This window comes from Agrilus planipennis, unplaced genomic scaffold (assembly GCF_000699045.2).
Source record: "Agrilus planipennis isolate EAB-ADULT unplaced genomic scaffold, Apla_2.0 scaffold81, whole genome shotgun sequence".
Taxonomy (NCBI): domain Eukaryota; kingdom Metazoa; phylum Arthropoda; class Insecta; order Coleoptera; family Buprestidae; genus Agrilus; species Agrilus planipennis.
In genome coordinates this window covers 1,012,881-1,029,878 of record NW_020438902.1, presented here as the reverse complement: position 1 = coordinate 1,029,878, position 16,998 = coordinate 1,012,881, and the positions used below count along the sequence as shown (strand labels likewise).

Sequence of the window (16,998 nt, the reverse complement as noted above, 5' to 3'; positions counted from 1 at the left end):
ACCACTGTACCATAAAAAGTTCGTGGCGGTCTCACCCCCATAAAAAGTGATTAAGTATGATTCATATTTTTCTGTTTGAAGTGATTGGTATATATTTTTTTCTATCTTTATGTTATAGTTTCTTCAGTTCAGCAACATATAATTCTTCTAATATGCTTCCTTATTTGCCTTTTGTCACTCGTTTTAATTGGAAAAAACACACTGATACTAAAATAGTTGGTTTAGCGTGAAAGATCAGAGTCAAAATAGGGTTGCATATATTTTTATTGATGCAGAATCAACATCAATCATTTTATATCAAAATATTTACAACCCCATTTTGTTTCTGACCTTTTACACATTGTAATAAGAGAAAGAAATGGAATCAATAGTTTCTTTAGTTTTGGGTTCATCTAATAAGTGGTTTTTCGAATCGTTTTCTAAAAATTTTGGATTATAGGCACTTATTAGAACACCACAATATCTTCTGGTTTTCAGTTTTATACAGCTGGCGTATATCAATTCGATATTGTTTTGTTGTAATTCAATAGAATTTCGTAGTTGCTGACTTGCTGACGGCATGATACGTTGTGATTTGACAGGTGCTGATATCAATTTGGAACTTCAAAATTCCATGGACCATGTCATTGAACCCGGAAAACAATATCGATCCAACATTTTAGATTAACCATTTCCAAGGATGCTTTTCTCAAAAAAGTATTTAAATGCAAGATAAAAATAGGTATTTTTTATTTTGTATTTGCATTTCAAATAAATCGTATCTCTGGTTATTTCGATATAGTTCTTGTGTTCTTTTTCTCATGAACATGAATGCGTCAGTGTGACCGATCTGTTACAGTTTCTGTTGCTTTTGTTGGTGTTTCGGGTTTTGATTGACGATAACTTATTATTGAACTTATTTTTATCATTACTGACCGAGTTTTTTATAACAACTTTGCAATGCACTTATAAGACTGCATTATTCTTATACACCGATGCTTGATGCTTATGTTCATAAAGTTTGTAGACGGTCTCGCGAATCAAATGCAGAAAACTGCATCTCGATCCGACTTACTGCACAAAATTTGAATGTTCAGTGCTTTATTTCGTTGACTAAAAGCTCGTTTCAGTGGTTTCAACTTAACCATCTCGTTGAAATAACGCCAAACAGGAATTAAAATTGCATTGGTTTAGTGTTTGAACGATTTTTTTAATGGATCTGAATGTGGTTTGGGACGTTGGTGGGGGTGGTGTTTAATGGAAAGATCCCTCCAAAATGAAGACATGAATCATTAACCGAACTGAATAGCAGGCACAGCTAATGCCGGGTACCCGGTTATCCAGTACCCGCCAAAATCACTGTCTGGCGCATCCCTAATTTTCAACCAAGCAGGTGATATATTCAAATAAACTTGGTTGAAAAATATACTCTACAGGTTCGCCAAATTATCCATCCAAAAAATGGTAGGAAAAATGCCGACAAAAAATTTACAATTTCTATGTTCGTTGAACGTTTTGCCTTAATACGTATTTTATATAATGATGAAGAGAGATATTTCAAAAGGTTTTAAGTTCAAAAATATAACCATAAATCTATGTATTCTAAGAAAGAAAAATTTAAACAACAAAACGTTACTTTTAGTTTAATACTTGAATTTTCATAGAATTTATCTCTCCAATTAAACTTATTTCTGCTCTTTTTAAAATAAAATAAATCTGTCTATTTGTTTCTTATAAGACGCCTACTGTAAATGTGGACGATAAGATACGAAAGAAAATATTGTCCTTAGCATAGAAGTTAAAAATAGGTAAAGTAAGCAGTAGCGCGTCGAGACGACTTCAAGAACGAAGTTTCAAGATAAAGGTCAATTCTATTTTCTACTAACATCAATAACGTGAGTATATACGATGTTAAGGGGAAATGACACAAGAGCCGTGTCTAAGAGATAATTTATTTCAAGTACAAGAAGCGCATCTCATGCACCTACATTAATTTATTTTGAGTAGGACACCGATAAGTAGTCCATGGATGCATGGAATATAATGTACCCAGTACTCATGCTTTATAATCCACTAGGTTCACGTGGAATTCTATTATATTGCTAACCCCTATTTTATACTTTTAGGGATGGTATTTTAAAAACTCGTACTAGTACTAGATAACACTGTTGTTTAAGGAACCTTTCTGTAAAATTTCAACCTTTTTGACTCGGCAGCTTGGGCTATAGCTTGACCGATGCCTCAAACTTTGGATCCAATTTTTACGTAACTCCTGTACAGTTTGAATTTTAAAAAATCCCTGCTTATTAGCCGCATACGTATTATTTTCTATACTGAATAACAGAAATATTTAATAATTGACATTAAGAATCAAATTATTTAATTACTAAACCGTCAGCATGGGTGTTTACTTGTATTTTTTGTTTTGGAATACTGTTAATTCAACGGTTTTAGTTACAGTCACAACGAACAAAAAATAATTTGAAAATTAGATGAGATGGGAAAGGGACCTAACTAACCCACTTTAAAAATATAGACAGGAAGCCTGAGGGTAGAGCTATCTCTCCTGTGAATGTTATTGCTCCAGCTTTCTTACTGTAAAATAGGCATGCTTTTTCGCTACCTCCTGCTGTGCTACTTTTAAAAAAAAAATAATATCTTGAAAACGGTAAAATTCAGAAGAAGAAAAGTACCTAGAAACGAACCGTCGTAATATATAGAGTGTTCTATTTAAAATAACGAAGTTGATGTCAACTTCCGGTATAACAGGAAGTGCATCTATGTAGCACATACAATAAAGGCATTTTACAAATCTTCAAATTTTAAATCGAAGTAGTTTCCGAAATATTCTAATGGGTTGGGTGGTCACCGTGAGACACCAAGTATACTTTTATCCATCTAATATGTGTTTATAATGAGGTTACCGTTCTAATTTTAATTACAGATGCGTGTTAATTAGAAAAAAAGGCATATACTTTACCGTTTGAAGTGAATCATTAATCTATGTATATGTTGTAGTCAAAGATCGTCATGTAGTCCTTTCGCGCAATAATTCGTCTATCCCAGTTAGTTAGTGAGTGTTGGAAGTTGTCATGTATTTTCTCTAATGCTGAGGCAAGTACAATACCCATACAGGTTCTCTAGTAATACCTGTAATCAAAATCTGTTTGTATAGGTACTTACAAATAAATGACAATCGTGTCAGACGCGTTCACGACATGGAGGGGTTCTCTGGCAATTTACCAACCTCGACCTAATCACTCAAAGTTAATGTTGTATACCCAATATTGTTTCAATTGATAGTATATTCATCAAAACCTATTTTCAAGATTATTGGAAAGGAGGCTAAACTTACTTAGGCTTTCATGGTCGGCATCTGTCGATGCTGTGTTTTCTTCCGGGCTTTTTTGGCCGTGGTCCGTGGAATCTTCAGTGGTGACTGGACAGGTGCTGAGTCGTAACAGTTATACTTGAATTGATTGATGAATTTAACATCAGTTACGACTCAGCATCTGCCCAGTCACCACTGAAGATGCCGTCAGCAAAGAACGACGAAACGTTTGGAAAATCAAGATTCCACGGACCACGGCCAAAAAGCCCGGAAGAAAACACAGCATCGAGGTTAAACTTATAAAAGACATTTATTTATTTCGTTGTTTGTATTAATTTTCATCGGAAGTACCCATGGAAGGTTAGTTCAAGATTTTTCAGTTACTTTGCATCAATAGTAGTTAACAAACAAAAAGAGCAGGTGGGTAGCATATTAATAACATTTTTAAATGCAAATCGAAAGGAGTATAAGAAATTGGTTTTTCAAAAATCTCATCTCCTTTGGTCATCAATCTTCTGTGTATCAAATTTAATCTATTAGGTTTATAAATAAGAAGAGGATGATAAGCTGATAATGTATAATACATACATATGGTTTCTAGTTCCTAGTTGGCTACGAAACTGTAACTAGTGTTTGTACTGTTATTAAACGATCTTTCTATTTATTATTCAGTGGAGATATTTTTACATGTTTATTTCTTTCGATAAGAAAGTTCAACAATTGCTTCTAAAGCAAATACATAACATGTAGTTGAATTCAGTTGTGTTTCTCATTTATACCACTGTTGACGTGTGTTTGAACTATAATTATTTTTAAGTTAAGGCTTTACTCATAACGAAGAAAACAATGGATTGTAAATTAATACGAGTTAATATTTGCTTCTACTTCTGTTATTAACACCTAGTTATAAAGCGATTGTGTTCGCTGAAACTGGTTTCTTTTAAAATTGTTTCCACACAAAGAGTTTATTAAACTTGATTTTTTGCGGACGTAACAGCTGGTTTTATTTTTAATGGGAAATGGCAAAAACCTATGCCACTAAGGTACGTTTTCGAGCCAATAATAATAACAATATCTATTTATAAATAGTGTAAAATATTTTTAATAAGTTAAAAAACGGTTACATTTTAAATGGTAGGACAAATTAGAGTAGAAGACCTTATCCAATTAATTTTTAATTAATTAAGTTTTAATCTCCCGATCCACATTGACCTGTGTTATCAATAATTAACTATATGTAAATATTTTTTTCATAACTGTAGGCGCGCACACAGCAGTGTGGTTGGGTTACATTATTGAACGAAATTCGTAATTGGCTTATAACGTTCATTTTTTTGTTACAGGGTGGTTACCCAGCTAAACTTAAGAAAGTTTTGATTGTAACGGCACCGTTGTGGTTTAAAGCTCCATTCAAGATTTTGCGGCTTTTTGTACGCGAAAAATTGCGCGAACGGGTATACACGGTGTCCATAGCACAGCTGAGCAGTCACATACCGAGGGACTCTTTGCCGACCCAGCTGGGTGGCAACCACACTCTGGACCATGACGCTTGGCTCTTGCGCTGCGCAGAGTCCATGACCACCAGACCCCAATCGCCACCCCGTCAATATGGTAAGTCAGTATCGCAGATACTTTGTCATAATAAGTATGTTTAAATTAGTTAATAAGTATTTCTGCAATTAATCTGAATTATTGTGATGACATTATAATTCTACATCTTCCTATTAATTAAAGAATGGCATTTCAAGTAGAAATATCCTGGGAAAAACTTTCCATTTCATTTATAATTCCATAGTTGATACATCATCATAAGGTCATCAGTCGTAAGACTGGTTGGACACGCACCTCCACTCTTTCCTATCCTGCGCTAATCTTCCCTAAAGCTAGAGCAACCCACATCCTTGACTATTTGCGAACAGTAATCTAATCTAGGTTTACCTCTACCCCTCCAAATTTCCGTTTCTGCCTCGAATATGTCTCTGACTAGACCTTCGTGCCGGAGAAGGTGTTTTTTTACCAACCTATCTCCCCTATTTTTTATTGACTTCCATAGAATCCTCTGTTCTCCTATTCTTTCTAAAAACCTCTTCAATAGTTGATACAGTATAAATTTTTTGACATCACTTAATGTATTTTTTTTTTTTTTTTATTTTAGGCGGAAAGACGCCATCTCCTCAGAAACTTGTCACTGGTGCGGTCGAAGACATTGAAATATCATCGGCACCTGCCAATCACATAAACGTGGACAGTTGGGCGGAAGAGAACAACCTGAACCCCCCTAGTAGTGCATCGAGCGGCTTCTCGGACGACGATTCCCTGCATGGAGACGGTGCTGCACTCACCATGCCCCAACTTCTGGACTATATCCGAGATCGGGGAAAGTCCGGTCTTATGCAGGAATACGCGGAAATCCGGATGCGACCGCCCGACGGCACGTTCAATGTCGCCAAAACGAGAGCCAACCTGCCCAAAAATCGATATACTGACGTGTTGTGCTATGACCATAGTCGTGTGATTTTGTCCGAAATAGACGGTGACCGTGACAGTGATTACATACACGCGAACTTTGTGGACGGTTATAAACAAAAAAACGCCTTCATTAATACACAGGGTGAGTGATTATACAATACCCTACAGTGAATAATCCATTGCGTACACATAAAAGTTGGTAAAATGTCCAATTTAATTATATAAAGAATTGCAATAGTTAGAAACAAATCAAGCATTGAAATTCAAAAAAGAAACTTTCAAATGTTATGATCATTTATGGAAACATGTAAATTTATTTTAACAGGTCCTCTGCCAAAAACTACTCCGGATTTCTGGAGAATGATATGGGAACAACATTGTTTAGTCATAGTAATGACAACGCGGGTTATGGAAAGGAGTAGACCAAAATGTCACCAGTATTGGGAACCAGATATTGATGGAGAAGTTACGTATGGGATTTACACCATAAAAACCGTAGCAATCGACGCTAATACAGACTATACTAACACAATGTTAAAAATAACAAATAATAAAGTAAGTAGTTTATTTGTTTAACTAAGAAATCACGTGTAAACTAAAATGTTATATTATTAATTGCATTTTTGATTCTCTTTTCAGACAGAAGAATGTAGAGAAGTGTCACACTGGCAGTTCACGTCATGGCCAGATTACGGAGTTCCACATTCGGCAAGAGCCATGTTAGATTTTCTAGAAAAAGTTAGGAATCAACAAACCGCTATGGTAGCCGCTTTAGGAGACACGTGGGCTGGACATCCTCGGGGACCTCCGATAGTCGTCCATTGTAGTGCGGGAATAGGACGGACAGGTAATTTACCATTTCTTCGGTAGTTTGAAATATTTACAGGGGAGTTTATCGTTCGAAAAATGAAGAAAAGTTATTTTTATTGAAGTTATACTTCTTTAGGCGCGTTATGAAAAACTGATGAGAGTGAAATTTCAAGATGCGCGCGCATCACTGTAACACAAAATTAACAGGATGAAGTTGCCCACTCAACCGNTCCATTTTATTTAAAGCTCTCTCCAACTCCTCCTTGCTACATGCTAATACTGCTATATCATCTGCAAATCTAAGCATACTAATCTTTTGCCCCTGTATATCTATCCCCACAGTTCTACTGTCTTTAATGATGTTGATGGCATCTGCGATGTATAGATTAAAAAGTAGCGCTGACAGTGTGCATCCCTGTCTGACTCCCTTCCTAATATTTACTTCTCTACGTTGCAGCCCCAGCTCTATAACTGCCTGTTGTTCTTTATACAAACTAAGTATCACTCTTCTATCTTTGTAATTCATCCCTACATTTCTAAGTATATTTAACATCTTGTCCCATTTAACATTTTTCTAACATACACCAGCATAATTTTGCAAACCTTAGTTACAGACATTTTCTAATTATGTTTATGTTAACATATGTTATTATTTGTCCAAATTTCCGGCTGGCAAACATTTTCTCTACATTTGGCTGTATTTGTTGGAAAAACTAAAAAAAATGATCAAAATATATCCACTAGTTTTTGGGTGCGGACCTATCTAATATTTTATTTATAAAAATACTCCAATTATAAATCAAAAATTTAAGGTATTATTGACGTTGATTTTCTATGTTACTTTTATATACAACGACTTCCACTAATATATTTTTATTTTTTTTGTTCTATTTGTGCCGATTTAATTAATTATTAACAAGTTGAGTAACGTCAAACAGAGTAACTTTAATTAAAAGCGGATGATATTTGAATTATAAGTTGTGGTTGTTCAGGATAGTATGTTTGAATGTGTGTCTGTATGTCTGCCCACGTTACCTTGAATAAGCGATAATACTTCAAATGGAATGTTTGTTTCAATGTCAAATACGCACATAATGTACATTTTTCAATTTTTTTACTGAAAATAAGCATTATAAGCAACTTAATCAATACAAATGACACTTCTATTCTCGCAACTTTTTTATAATAAATACAAAAATTTATTGGAAATTTCTCGTAAGACGTAAAGTTTGGTATTTCACAAATTAGACTGGAAGAAGGCTCGATATTCGGACTCGATGGTGGTCCAGGTTTTCTTCTTTCTGCGAGTCCATCGATGGAGTTGTTTATCTGACGTTTAGCCAGGTGCTGTGGTTGGTATTTTGAGGGAACGTAGCAAGGGCATAAAATCATTCGCTGTGGTTTTGCTAACTGTAAGACTAAGTCACCATAATCAAGAAGCCTGAATATCGAGTTCTCTTTTGATAACGCCGTTGACCATGATACGGAACGTACTATAGGTGCTAAGAATGATGAAATATTGAAGTTGAGAAAGGGATACGGTTCCCCACCTAAAAGCTTAACTCCATGTATGGTAAATTAATTTATAATGGCTAATGGAAACTTTCTTGACAGGTTTTAATTTTCCAAAATTGCCGGGAAAATGGCCGTTTACGTTGACCGAACAACAGCTAGATGCCCGACGTAGAGGTTTAGAGCAATATTTGGAAAAAGTATGTGCGGTGAGGGTTATAGCCGAATCGGATATCATGCAAGACTTCCTTACAGATCAAGACGATGAGAGTAATTGTAGCCCTGTTGACTTAAAAGTAAGTATAACACATCTGCGCCTCTTTATTTATCTAATCAGGATGTGCGGTTGTTATACTGATAAGTTTATTGACACAGGATTCAAATTTTTGACAAACCTAAAACAGCCATATGAAAGTACAACTAAACACTGGAAAGTCAGTAATTTTTTATAGAAAACGAAATTCCATTGCAAAAAACTATTTACTATAAGTCGATGTATTGGTGTATTTTTCATCTTGTTCTATGTAATAAATAATTTATTGTCTAAATGTTTAAGCAGATGGGCATGAAATCCATTTGAATTTGCGCGCTCACGATTGAATCCTGAACGCAGCGTAAATCTGTTTTGTTACTTTAATAGTCATTTTCAAATTGACTTTTAAAATTCGTTGGTAAATTATTGGCCTGTTAAATTTTAAATATTTTCGTTTTTATAAATTGGTAGGATCATATTTTTAAGTTATTTTAGCAATTGTTATCTTTAATTTTGTGACACAAACCTGTAGTTTTCCGTTAAAGTATTTATTTTTATTGGAAAATGAAACGAGTAATTTACAAAACGTGTTATATAAAATGGTTTTAACTAATTATGTATGCAAACGTGTAAACATCTAGTACTTCGAAGGGAACATTAGTATAATTTAACACGTTGTGCAATATCTAACAAATCATAAAAGTCTTATCTAAAATATGTGATATTGTAGTTTTTAATTTTCATGTTTAGATAAACAATAGGTATAGGAATTCTTAAGTAATGTAGTTTGAAAACTTACAATTTAATTTAATGATTTTTGAAAATTAATTAATAATAACTTTGGTACAGATCCTTTTGCCAGATAGAGAAGTGGTCACAGTATCGTTAAAGAAGAATTCAAATGCCGATGAAGTGTATGCGGCAGTCGTTAGAAAAATTAACATGACTAGGAAAACAGCACTCTATTTTTATTTGTTTGAAATAGTCGAATATAATTTTGGTGAGTACATACACTAACAGCGAAATCAGTAAAATTATTTAATTTATTTTTTTGAAATTTAGAACGCAAGTTACAACCCTCTGAGTACCCCCATAATTTATACATACAAAATTACAGTACAGCGACAAGCACGTGTCTTTGTATAAGAAAATGGCTTTTCTCTTTGAGTCAAGAACTGTCTCTAATGAACGATACTCAAGCAACATCGTACATCTTCTGGCAGGTATGTAACTTTTGATCTACAACTCTATGTACTTTTGTTTTTNAAATATATTTTGTTAAATTAAAAATAAGAAGAAGATATACCCTGGTATATTTTACTAAAAATTGCCCGAGATTCAAGGTTTTCCAGTTATTTTGTATGTGTGGAAAGAGGAAGGAGGTATTATTATTATTTGTGTGGAAGTGTAGACAGCAAATGCAGGAAAGTTTGAATTATGTCAAACTTAAACGTCAAACATTATAATGGCCGATAGTGAACCGGACAAAAACAATCGTTTAGTGGGTAACATGAAAGTGTCGGCAAATGGACCTCGAGTTGTGACAATTAAGAAGACTGAAACGGGATTCGGGTTCAATGTTCGTGGTCAAGTTAGTGAAGGAGGGCAACTGCGAAGCATTAATGGGGAATTGTACGCCCCTCTGCAACATGTTAGTGCCGTTTTGGAAAAGGGGGCCGCCGAACAGGCCGGTATACGAAAAGGTGACCGAATTCTGGAGGTGTAAGTAAAATTCTTACGAGTTGTTTTCTTCCTACCTAGTTTTGAGGGTCAGTTATTGATTATTTAGCCTCTCTATGCTCTCTATTTTGACATTTAACCTCTTACATATATTCCCTCAAAATCCAAATCCAACATTTGTTTGCATTTGATTATACGAAATTTCCACCATAAAATTGTATATCTTTTTCTATCTACTTTCCAAAATCTTAAAGGCTAAATCGTAAATTTCCTGAAACCATTTGATATACCTACTATAGGTGTATTGTTATGCTGTAGTTTTTTAGATTTTTTGGACAAAATTAGTGATGTGAAAATTATAGATATGTATATGTATTAAAAAAGTTAATAAAACATATACCAACATAATTAGTGTATGTCTTCAAAGACCAGCAACAAGCTTAAGTTGACCTTCATCTTACACTTGTTTTTGCCATTGGAAAATTGCCAGAATTAGCTGGTATTCATAAAAGTTTAACGAGTGTTAATAATACTTGTCTTAATATACCTATCGACTTTTATTACCCACATTAGTTGTGTTCATAGTGGCAATTTTCTCTTCACAAAAATTACATACTACTAATTCGTCTAATTAAACCGAACATTGTTTAGAAATAAAACTTGCTCCAATGTTATTTTATAGAACAATACTGTTAATACACTGTCAGTATAGGTGTTTAATACACAGTTTGACTGAAAAATATTATGTTGCTATCAAAATTCCTTATCGTTTTACAAAATAAAAATGATCAAGAAGCCTTTAGCCTCAGAGAGGACATACAGGAATTGGGTAAAAAAACACTTTTTAATTGTCATAAGAAATTAAAGAAGTTACGAATTTGTAAATTCGTTAAACATTTTATTAAAAAATTGTGAATTATGCAGATTTAGCTATGGTGAAATAGGGTATCCACACGTTCGGATTTACCCCAATAAGTTTGAGTATTTAAGGTGTCCGAGGAAGTCCGGCCAGAATTAAATTTCAGAGCTTATGGAAATCCTATGATGAAAACTAAAATGAAAAACGAACTCTACAAATATGTTACCGATTCTGGCATGATAAGGGTTGGAGGTGTATCGAAAAGATCATTACCTGCACGATTCATTTATGAGGCTTTTTACATAATAGTGCATTATAAAAAATTATATACATATCTTTCCCAGACGATAATGAACAGTCGATCATTTTTAATAATCGATTTTTTCGACAAGTTCATATGCTGATCTAGAAAGCTCGTGTATCTACTTTTTTGCCCCAAAATTTACTAACTTTTCATCCCAGACGGTAGCTAATTAAAATGAATAATGTATTTGCTTAAAAAATATATTTAAAATTGTACATGTGGGCAATCGATAAAAATTATCTTATCGTTCATTTTACATGCAAAAGTAACGATTTCAATCACTCAGACACGATAATTATTACACGTGTCGGTCCTTTTGTCACCTACCTATAAGACTCATATATATTATAATACGTAGGTACAGTTAAAATTTGAAGAGATCCCCCCTCTTCTTTTTAGGTTGTTTATTTTCCAATGAAGATTATCATCATCATCATCGTCGTCGTCGGTCGCCATAAGGTGTTCAGCTAGAAGACTGGTTCGTATCTTGAGCCAATCTTTGTCATAAACTAGAGCAACTTGTATCTAACTATTTGGGAACAGTAATCTCTTTACTCCTGTTTCAGCTTTTAATATAACTCTAACTAGCTATGCATATCTGGAAAGGTGTTCTGCCAAACTATCTCACCGATGTCTTATTGAATTCCATAACGCCTACTGCTCTACTACTCATTGTAATATCTCCTCATTTTAATCTTTTCTATCCACAGTATTTATAATATCCTCCTGTACCAGAGAATGGTAACCTATTTACCATTCGAATTCACGTTTAGGTTAGGCAGTAATAACGGAGCTCGCATAGGTTGATATACCTTTAATTTGACTTGGGAAATTATAGTTTTTGTATAGTTTTATCAATCCAAGATGACTTAACTAAGCCTCTTCTTAAACTTCGGGCTATAAAAAATACCACCAGAACTGCAGCATTGTTTTTTTCTCATGCCCAATAGATGACAGTATGTTATTTACCTTATTCTTTTAACTTTTAAATTGTCTCTATCGTTACATATTAATTAATAGAAGGTCTAGCTTTCGTGAAGGCCGCATAAGAAACTCACAGATGACGTAGCTAATTTTTGGCATCAAGGAAGTCAGGCAACTCAGGGTGGAACGAGCAGCAGCAGATTTAAAACAAAGGATACTTAGTGTAGCGTCGAGTCGTCTTCAGTTTTATACTCGCGAACTGTTAATTTAGAAATTCGAAAGACTGTATGTCTGGAACGTGATCGAGAATGATCAAGATACTGTGGATATAAAAGGTTAGGAATGAGGAGGTATTAGAAAGAATATGAGAGCAGAGATTGCTATAGAAATCAATAAGGAATAAACGAGATATGCTGGCACCTTCTCGGCATGAAAGGCTTAGTTAAGAGACATATTAGAAGCAGAAACAAAAGTTAAGAGGAGTAGGGGTAGGCTTAGATTAGATTACTGTTCACAAATAGTTACGGATGTGGGATGTTCTAGTTTTAGGGAAACGCGAAGACTAGCTCAGAATGGGAAAAGTGGAGGTGCGTGTTCAACCAGTCTTAGGACTGATGACCTTGTGGTGATCATGATGATGATGATAATGATGACTCTTCGCTCAATACCGCATCCATTTTATCTAAAGCTAACCCTACCAATTCCTTCTTGCTAGATGCTAGTAACTGCTATAATTGGCAAATCTAAGTATGTTCAATTTTTGTCTCTGTATATCTATCCTTAAAGCTATCCTGTCTTTAATTAAATTAAAAAAAGTAGTGGTGAAAATGTACGTGCTTATCTAACGTTTATGAAAACGAGGCTCCCTTATTTATGCCCTCTAAGAATAATCTCAACTATGGGTAACTAAAGAATGATACTGCGTAGTACTGGATAACAGTTAGCACTAGCTGTAGATGTTAGTCTTAGAACTTTTTGAATGAACTATGTAAGCTAAAGGATGTCAGAAATTAATGGAAATGTTACGATTACTTTTACTTATTTTAGTTGAGATGAATTAATTGGAGAATAAATTAATTATAATTAACTTAATTGAGAAACGATAATTTACTAAATCTATACTTCTTAGTGAATGTTACGTTTAATTTGAAAATAAGCTGTGTATTCTTGCACTACAGAACAATTAATATATACATACATAATTTATTTTATAATGCTCAAGTGAAAGTATAACATTCTGTTGATTTTTGTAATAAACCAGTTCGCAGACATATTTCCATTGTCAAATTTTCTTTTGTGTGTGTGTGCATTCGTAAGGTGACAAGGTATGTCCCTTTCCTAGGCATTTGCCTAATCGTACGAATGTTGTAATAAGAATATAAATATCCAATATGAATATACGTATAGGAGAATTTCGCAAACATGTGTATAAAGTTATGAGATACTGTGTAGTTTCTTTGGAATGTTAACTTCATTTATTTGGTGTAACAGACATTTCAATCGGTATGTAGATTTTTTAAGAGATGATACTTTATTAAAAAGCGTGATTTTTCCTTTTGTTTGATCGAATTAATAAGAAAAACGTATATTTACGACTTTGGCATACTGAAGAGGTAGGACAACGTATAAGTATTAAAATAGTTGTATACTTTAAGAATCTTTTAACGGTGGTTAATACTTAACTGTATACTTTTAATTCCCATACGGTTAGAATTGGGGAATGGTCCTTTAGAGATCGACCAGAGTATTTAAACGGGCAACGGTGGGGGTTGAAAGCACCTAATGAACTTGTCCTTCAGTTTGTATAAAATAATAAATTCTCCATTTCTTCCCCTTAGATATGACTAAACAGAGAATCTAAACACCTAAGGGTTGGAAGGTTTTTATTTGTGTGAAAAACCAACACCATAAATACAAACATTGCGACTCCTAAGTTCCTAGATTCTTTGCTTAGCTTACAACATTCTAGAGTTCTTTAAACATATGAGTTAAACAGATAGTCATGGACACTTTGATTGCCCCACACACATTCATCTACCGTCACTAAAATGGCTTTATGTAAGAACCACCCCGAAGGCCTACCTGATGCACCACACATGGGTGTGTGGCTTAGGAGTAGTTCTAAAACATACGAATCCATGCTTTTTTGGATAATTTTTTAATTATATTGTGTATTCAGACAGAATTTTTGACGATGATGCTTTCTCCAAAAAGTTAAGCAAGCATATTGGATTTAGCATAATTTTTGGTTTTTATCCTATCTTATATCATTTCGCGAGATATAAACATGCAAATGCCTTCGGAAAGACGTGACAATACGACCAATTGAGTCTGTAAATTAGTCAGACTTCTTTATCTAATCAATTGATCTATTATGAGATTGATTGATTAATTGACTACTATATAACATGAGATGAGACGAGTCATAAGGTAAATTAATGTTAACTACGCTAAATTTATAGAATGTAAAAAGGTTCCAATAATAACTAATAAAACGCGGTTATTTATAGCAGGTATTTGCACTTACATAGAAATAATGTAGACTCTATGTAAGTGTTGGATTTAAAAATTGATGTAATAGAATAAAGAAGTTGAATTAACAAGATTTCCCTAATTGTAGCAGTTGATGTACTTCATATCACATTTACTTTTCCTTAGAAGGTTGCAAGCAATTTATAATTTAATTTACTGGCAGCATGTTATTGAAAAAAGAAAAATAATGTTATTTTTTGTTAAAGAAATGGTGTCAACGTCGAAGGGGCCACTCATAAGCAAGTCGTTGATCTTATTAAATCTGGGGGAGATGTATTGACATTAACTGTAATATCAGTAACACAACAGGTAGGAATTTTCAGAAATCGTTGAAATCTAATGTGTAATAAGTCAAAGTTCGAAGTGAGATTTCTCCGCAGGAGTGACTAGTCAGTCTAGGAGATTGATTAATTGTTTTAGTGAAATCCTGAAATAGATTTGAGTCTCAATCATAAACCAGAACGATTGAGGGTCAGTTGTGGAAATGATTAAATTAAGTAGTCAAACGTCAAAACTAAAAGAAATTCGTTTTTGGATTGTCAAAATTTTGATTTTACTTTATTTTAAGCGATATAAATGGATACAAAAGCAATTTTGAACTTCGACTAAAACACTTTGTCAATCTTCTGAATTAACGAGTTACATAATAACATATAGGTTCGTTAATACGAGGGTGGATTGATAAGTTTCCGGCCTAACCAAGAGATGACGCNATCCGTTATTTGTTTTATTGTTTTTTATTACATACGTCTTTTCTTTATCATTGTGTGACAGAAGATTTTGACATGTTGTGTATTTTTCTATTTTTAATGATGCCAAAGAAGTATAACTTCTCACGCGCGTACATAAGTACACGCACCCATTTTTTTTATTCGCGCAACTCCCTTGCCAAAGGACATCTTGCCTTGATGCTATCTAACTAACCATAGTATGGGTAAAATATCTTCTGTATTTTGTAATAGTGTCTTTAAGGCTTTTTTTTTCTTAAAAAACTAATGTTTTATAATACTGTATTTTGTGATATTGATATCTGTGTAACTATTAAAATAATTTTCATAATTTTTGATTTCAGGTACTTTCTGCACCTTGGACATTTGCATATCACGATTAGAAGACGTGGGTACAGTTGATATTAGGGGTACAGTCGAACGGATACGATCCCAAAGAGCTTACTCTATACAAATGCCCGATCAGTATGTCTTTTGCCATTTGGCTCTAATCGAATATGCCCTTATGAGAGGGTATCTCAAGTCCGCCGATCTATCGGGTTTCGAAGGAGTCGATGAAGACTCCGAATAGCATAGTTATGTGTTGTTAGTTAATTCTTCGAATGACTCTGATTACAGATTAAATAACAAATTTTTAAATGAATGACGCTGTTTTCCGATATAATATTATATGTAAATGAATCGTATTGTTAATTCACTTTTTATTTATATCGTGCATGTGTTAATAAATTATTTTTATTTATTTTTCGTTATAAAAGTTTTATTTCGCTATTTCCGCTTCTACAGAAAGAACTGATGATTATTAACTTGAAACAATTTCTATCTACTTCCCATTCCTTTTGTAAATGTAGCGACAGGAGAAAAATTTTTAATAACAAATGGATGTAAAATATTTATTTACTTTCTATTTTTTATTAATTTACTCTTATTTCAGTAAAACAATAATAATAATAATAGATTTTTTATGCAATGGATAAAATACAACTGCAATTATTATATATGTTGCGGTATCTGAAGTAGCTTTTTTAACTTTAAATGTAGACTTTTTTTACATGTTTAATTACAAAAATACAAGCTGAATATTACCAAATTTTAAGTATTTGAATTTGTTAACCTAATGCATAAACATAGAAAACCCTTACCAAACATTTAATTAACAAATACAATTTTTCTAATACACACGTGATTTAGTAATTTATATAATATGTATAAATAAAACTGCTTCTTATGGAAGAATTTCAAAAGTTCCTCATTTGGCATCAGTATCATGACTGAAAATGGTTGAAATAATTTTTTTTTGTTTAACAAGGTTTGTAATTCATAATTTCATTTTATTCAAATTTTAAAGTGAAATAAATAAAAATATTGAACTAGGGTATATTTTTATTTTCCTCTGTATTAATATTTAAAAGTAATACTATACCTGCCATCTATCGAATGCAACACAAATATATTAAATACGAAACGAACAAGCTTTGCCATCTGACAGTTTAAGCCATAAGTATAATACATAAAAAGTGACCTACTCCGCCATCTGTCGATGTAATAGTTAACAGAATAAATGCTACCAAGGCAATTTTTGATTAAACCCACAGTTTAAATTTTACTAATTTTTGT

At 33.3% G+C, this 16,998-nt stretch overlaps 2 protein-coding genes across 4 annotated transcripts; both read left to right on the top strand.

Moving 5' to 3' along the window:
* Positions 1 to 4,141: 4,141 nt before the first annotated feature.
* On the top strand, positions 4,142 to 16,076 carry LOC108737224 (tyrosine-protein phosphatase non-receptor type 9). 3 transcript variants are annotated; one of them, XM_018469951.2, is made up of 6 exons: positions 4,142 to 4,177; positions 4,654 to 4,921; positions 5,466 to 5,921; positions 6,105 to 6,334; positions 6,419 to 6,626; positions 15,726 to 16,076. In XM_018469951.2, the coding sequence occupies exons 1-6, from the start codon at positions 4,157 to 4,159 to the stop codon at positions 15,950 to 15,952; spliced, it is 1,410 nt and encodes a 469-aa protein (XP_018325453.1). In that variant the 5' UTR covers positions 4,142 to 4,156; the 3' UTR covers positions 15,953 to 16,076. The 3 variants fall into 3 exon arrangements, with proteins under 3 accessions (XP_018325453.1, XP_018325452.1, XP_018325454.1); XM_018469950.2 differs by lacking the exon at positions 4,142 to 4,177 and adding an exon at positions 4,200 to 4,353; XM_018469952.2 differs by lacking the exon at positions 4,142 to 4,177 and adding an exon at positions 4,427 to 4,444 and having other exon boundaries at positions 15,726 to 16,075.
* Positions 7,486 to 9,593, top strand: LOC112904082 (sorting nexin-27-like). The gene is made up of 4 exons (XM_025973308.1): positions 7,486 to 7,804; positions 8,204 to 8,397; positions 9,204 to 9,354; positions 9,417 to 9,593. The coding sequence occupies exons 1-4, from the start codon at positions 7,744 to 7,746 to the stop codon at positions 9,590 to 9,592; spliced, it is 582 nt and encodes a 193-aa protein (XP_025829093.1). The 5' UTR covers positions 7,486 to 7,743; the 3' UTR covers position 9,593.
* Positions 16,077 to 16,998: the final 922 nt, after the last annotated feature.

Bases quoted from the DNA above. Each gene is read 5' to 3' on its own strand.
- LOC108737224 (XM_018469950.2), top strand. From the start codon at position 4,330: ATGGCAAAAACCTATGCCACTAAG. The intron at 4,922-5,465 runs GTAAGTCAGTAT...TTTTTATTTTAG, and splicing joins ATCGCCACCCCGTCAATATG to GCGGAAAGACGCCATCTCCT. The intron at 6,335-6,418 runs GTAAGTAGTTTA...TTCTCTTTTCAG, and splicing joins TAAAAATAACAAATAATAAA to ACAGAAGAATGTAGAGAAGT.
- LOC112904082 (XM_025973308.1), top strand. From the start codon at position 7,744: ATGACACTTCTATTCTCGCAACTTTTTTATAATAAATACAAAAATTTA. The intron at 7,805-8,203 runs GTAAGACGTAAA...CTTTCTTGACAG, and splicing joins AAATTTATTGGAAATTTCTC to GTTTTAATTTTCCAAAATTG. The intron at 9,355-9,416 runs GTGAGTACATAC...TTTGAAATTTAG, and splicing joins AATAGTCGAATATAATTTTG to AACGCAAGTTACAACCCTCT.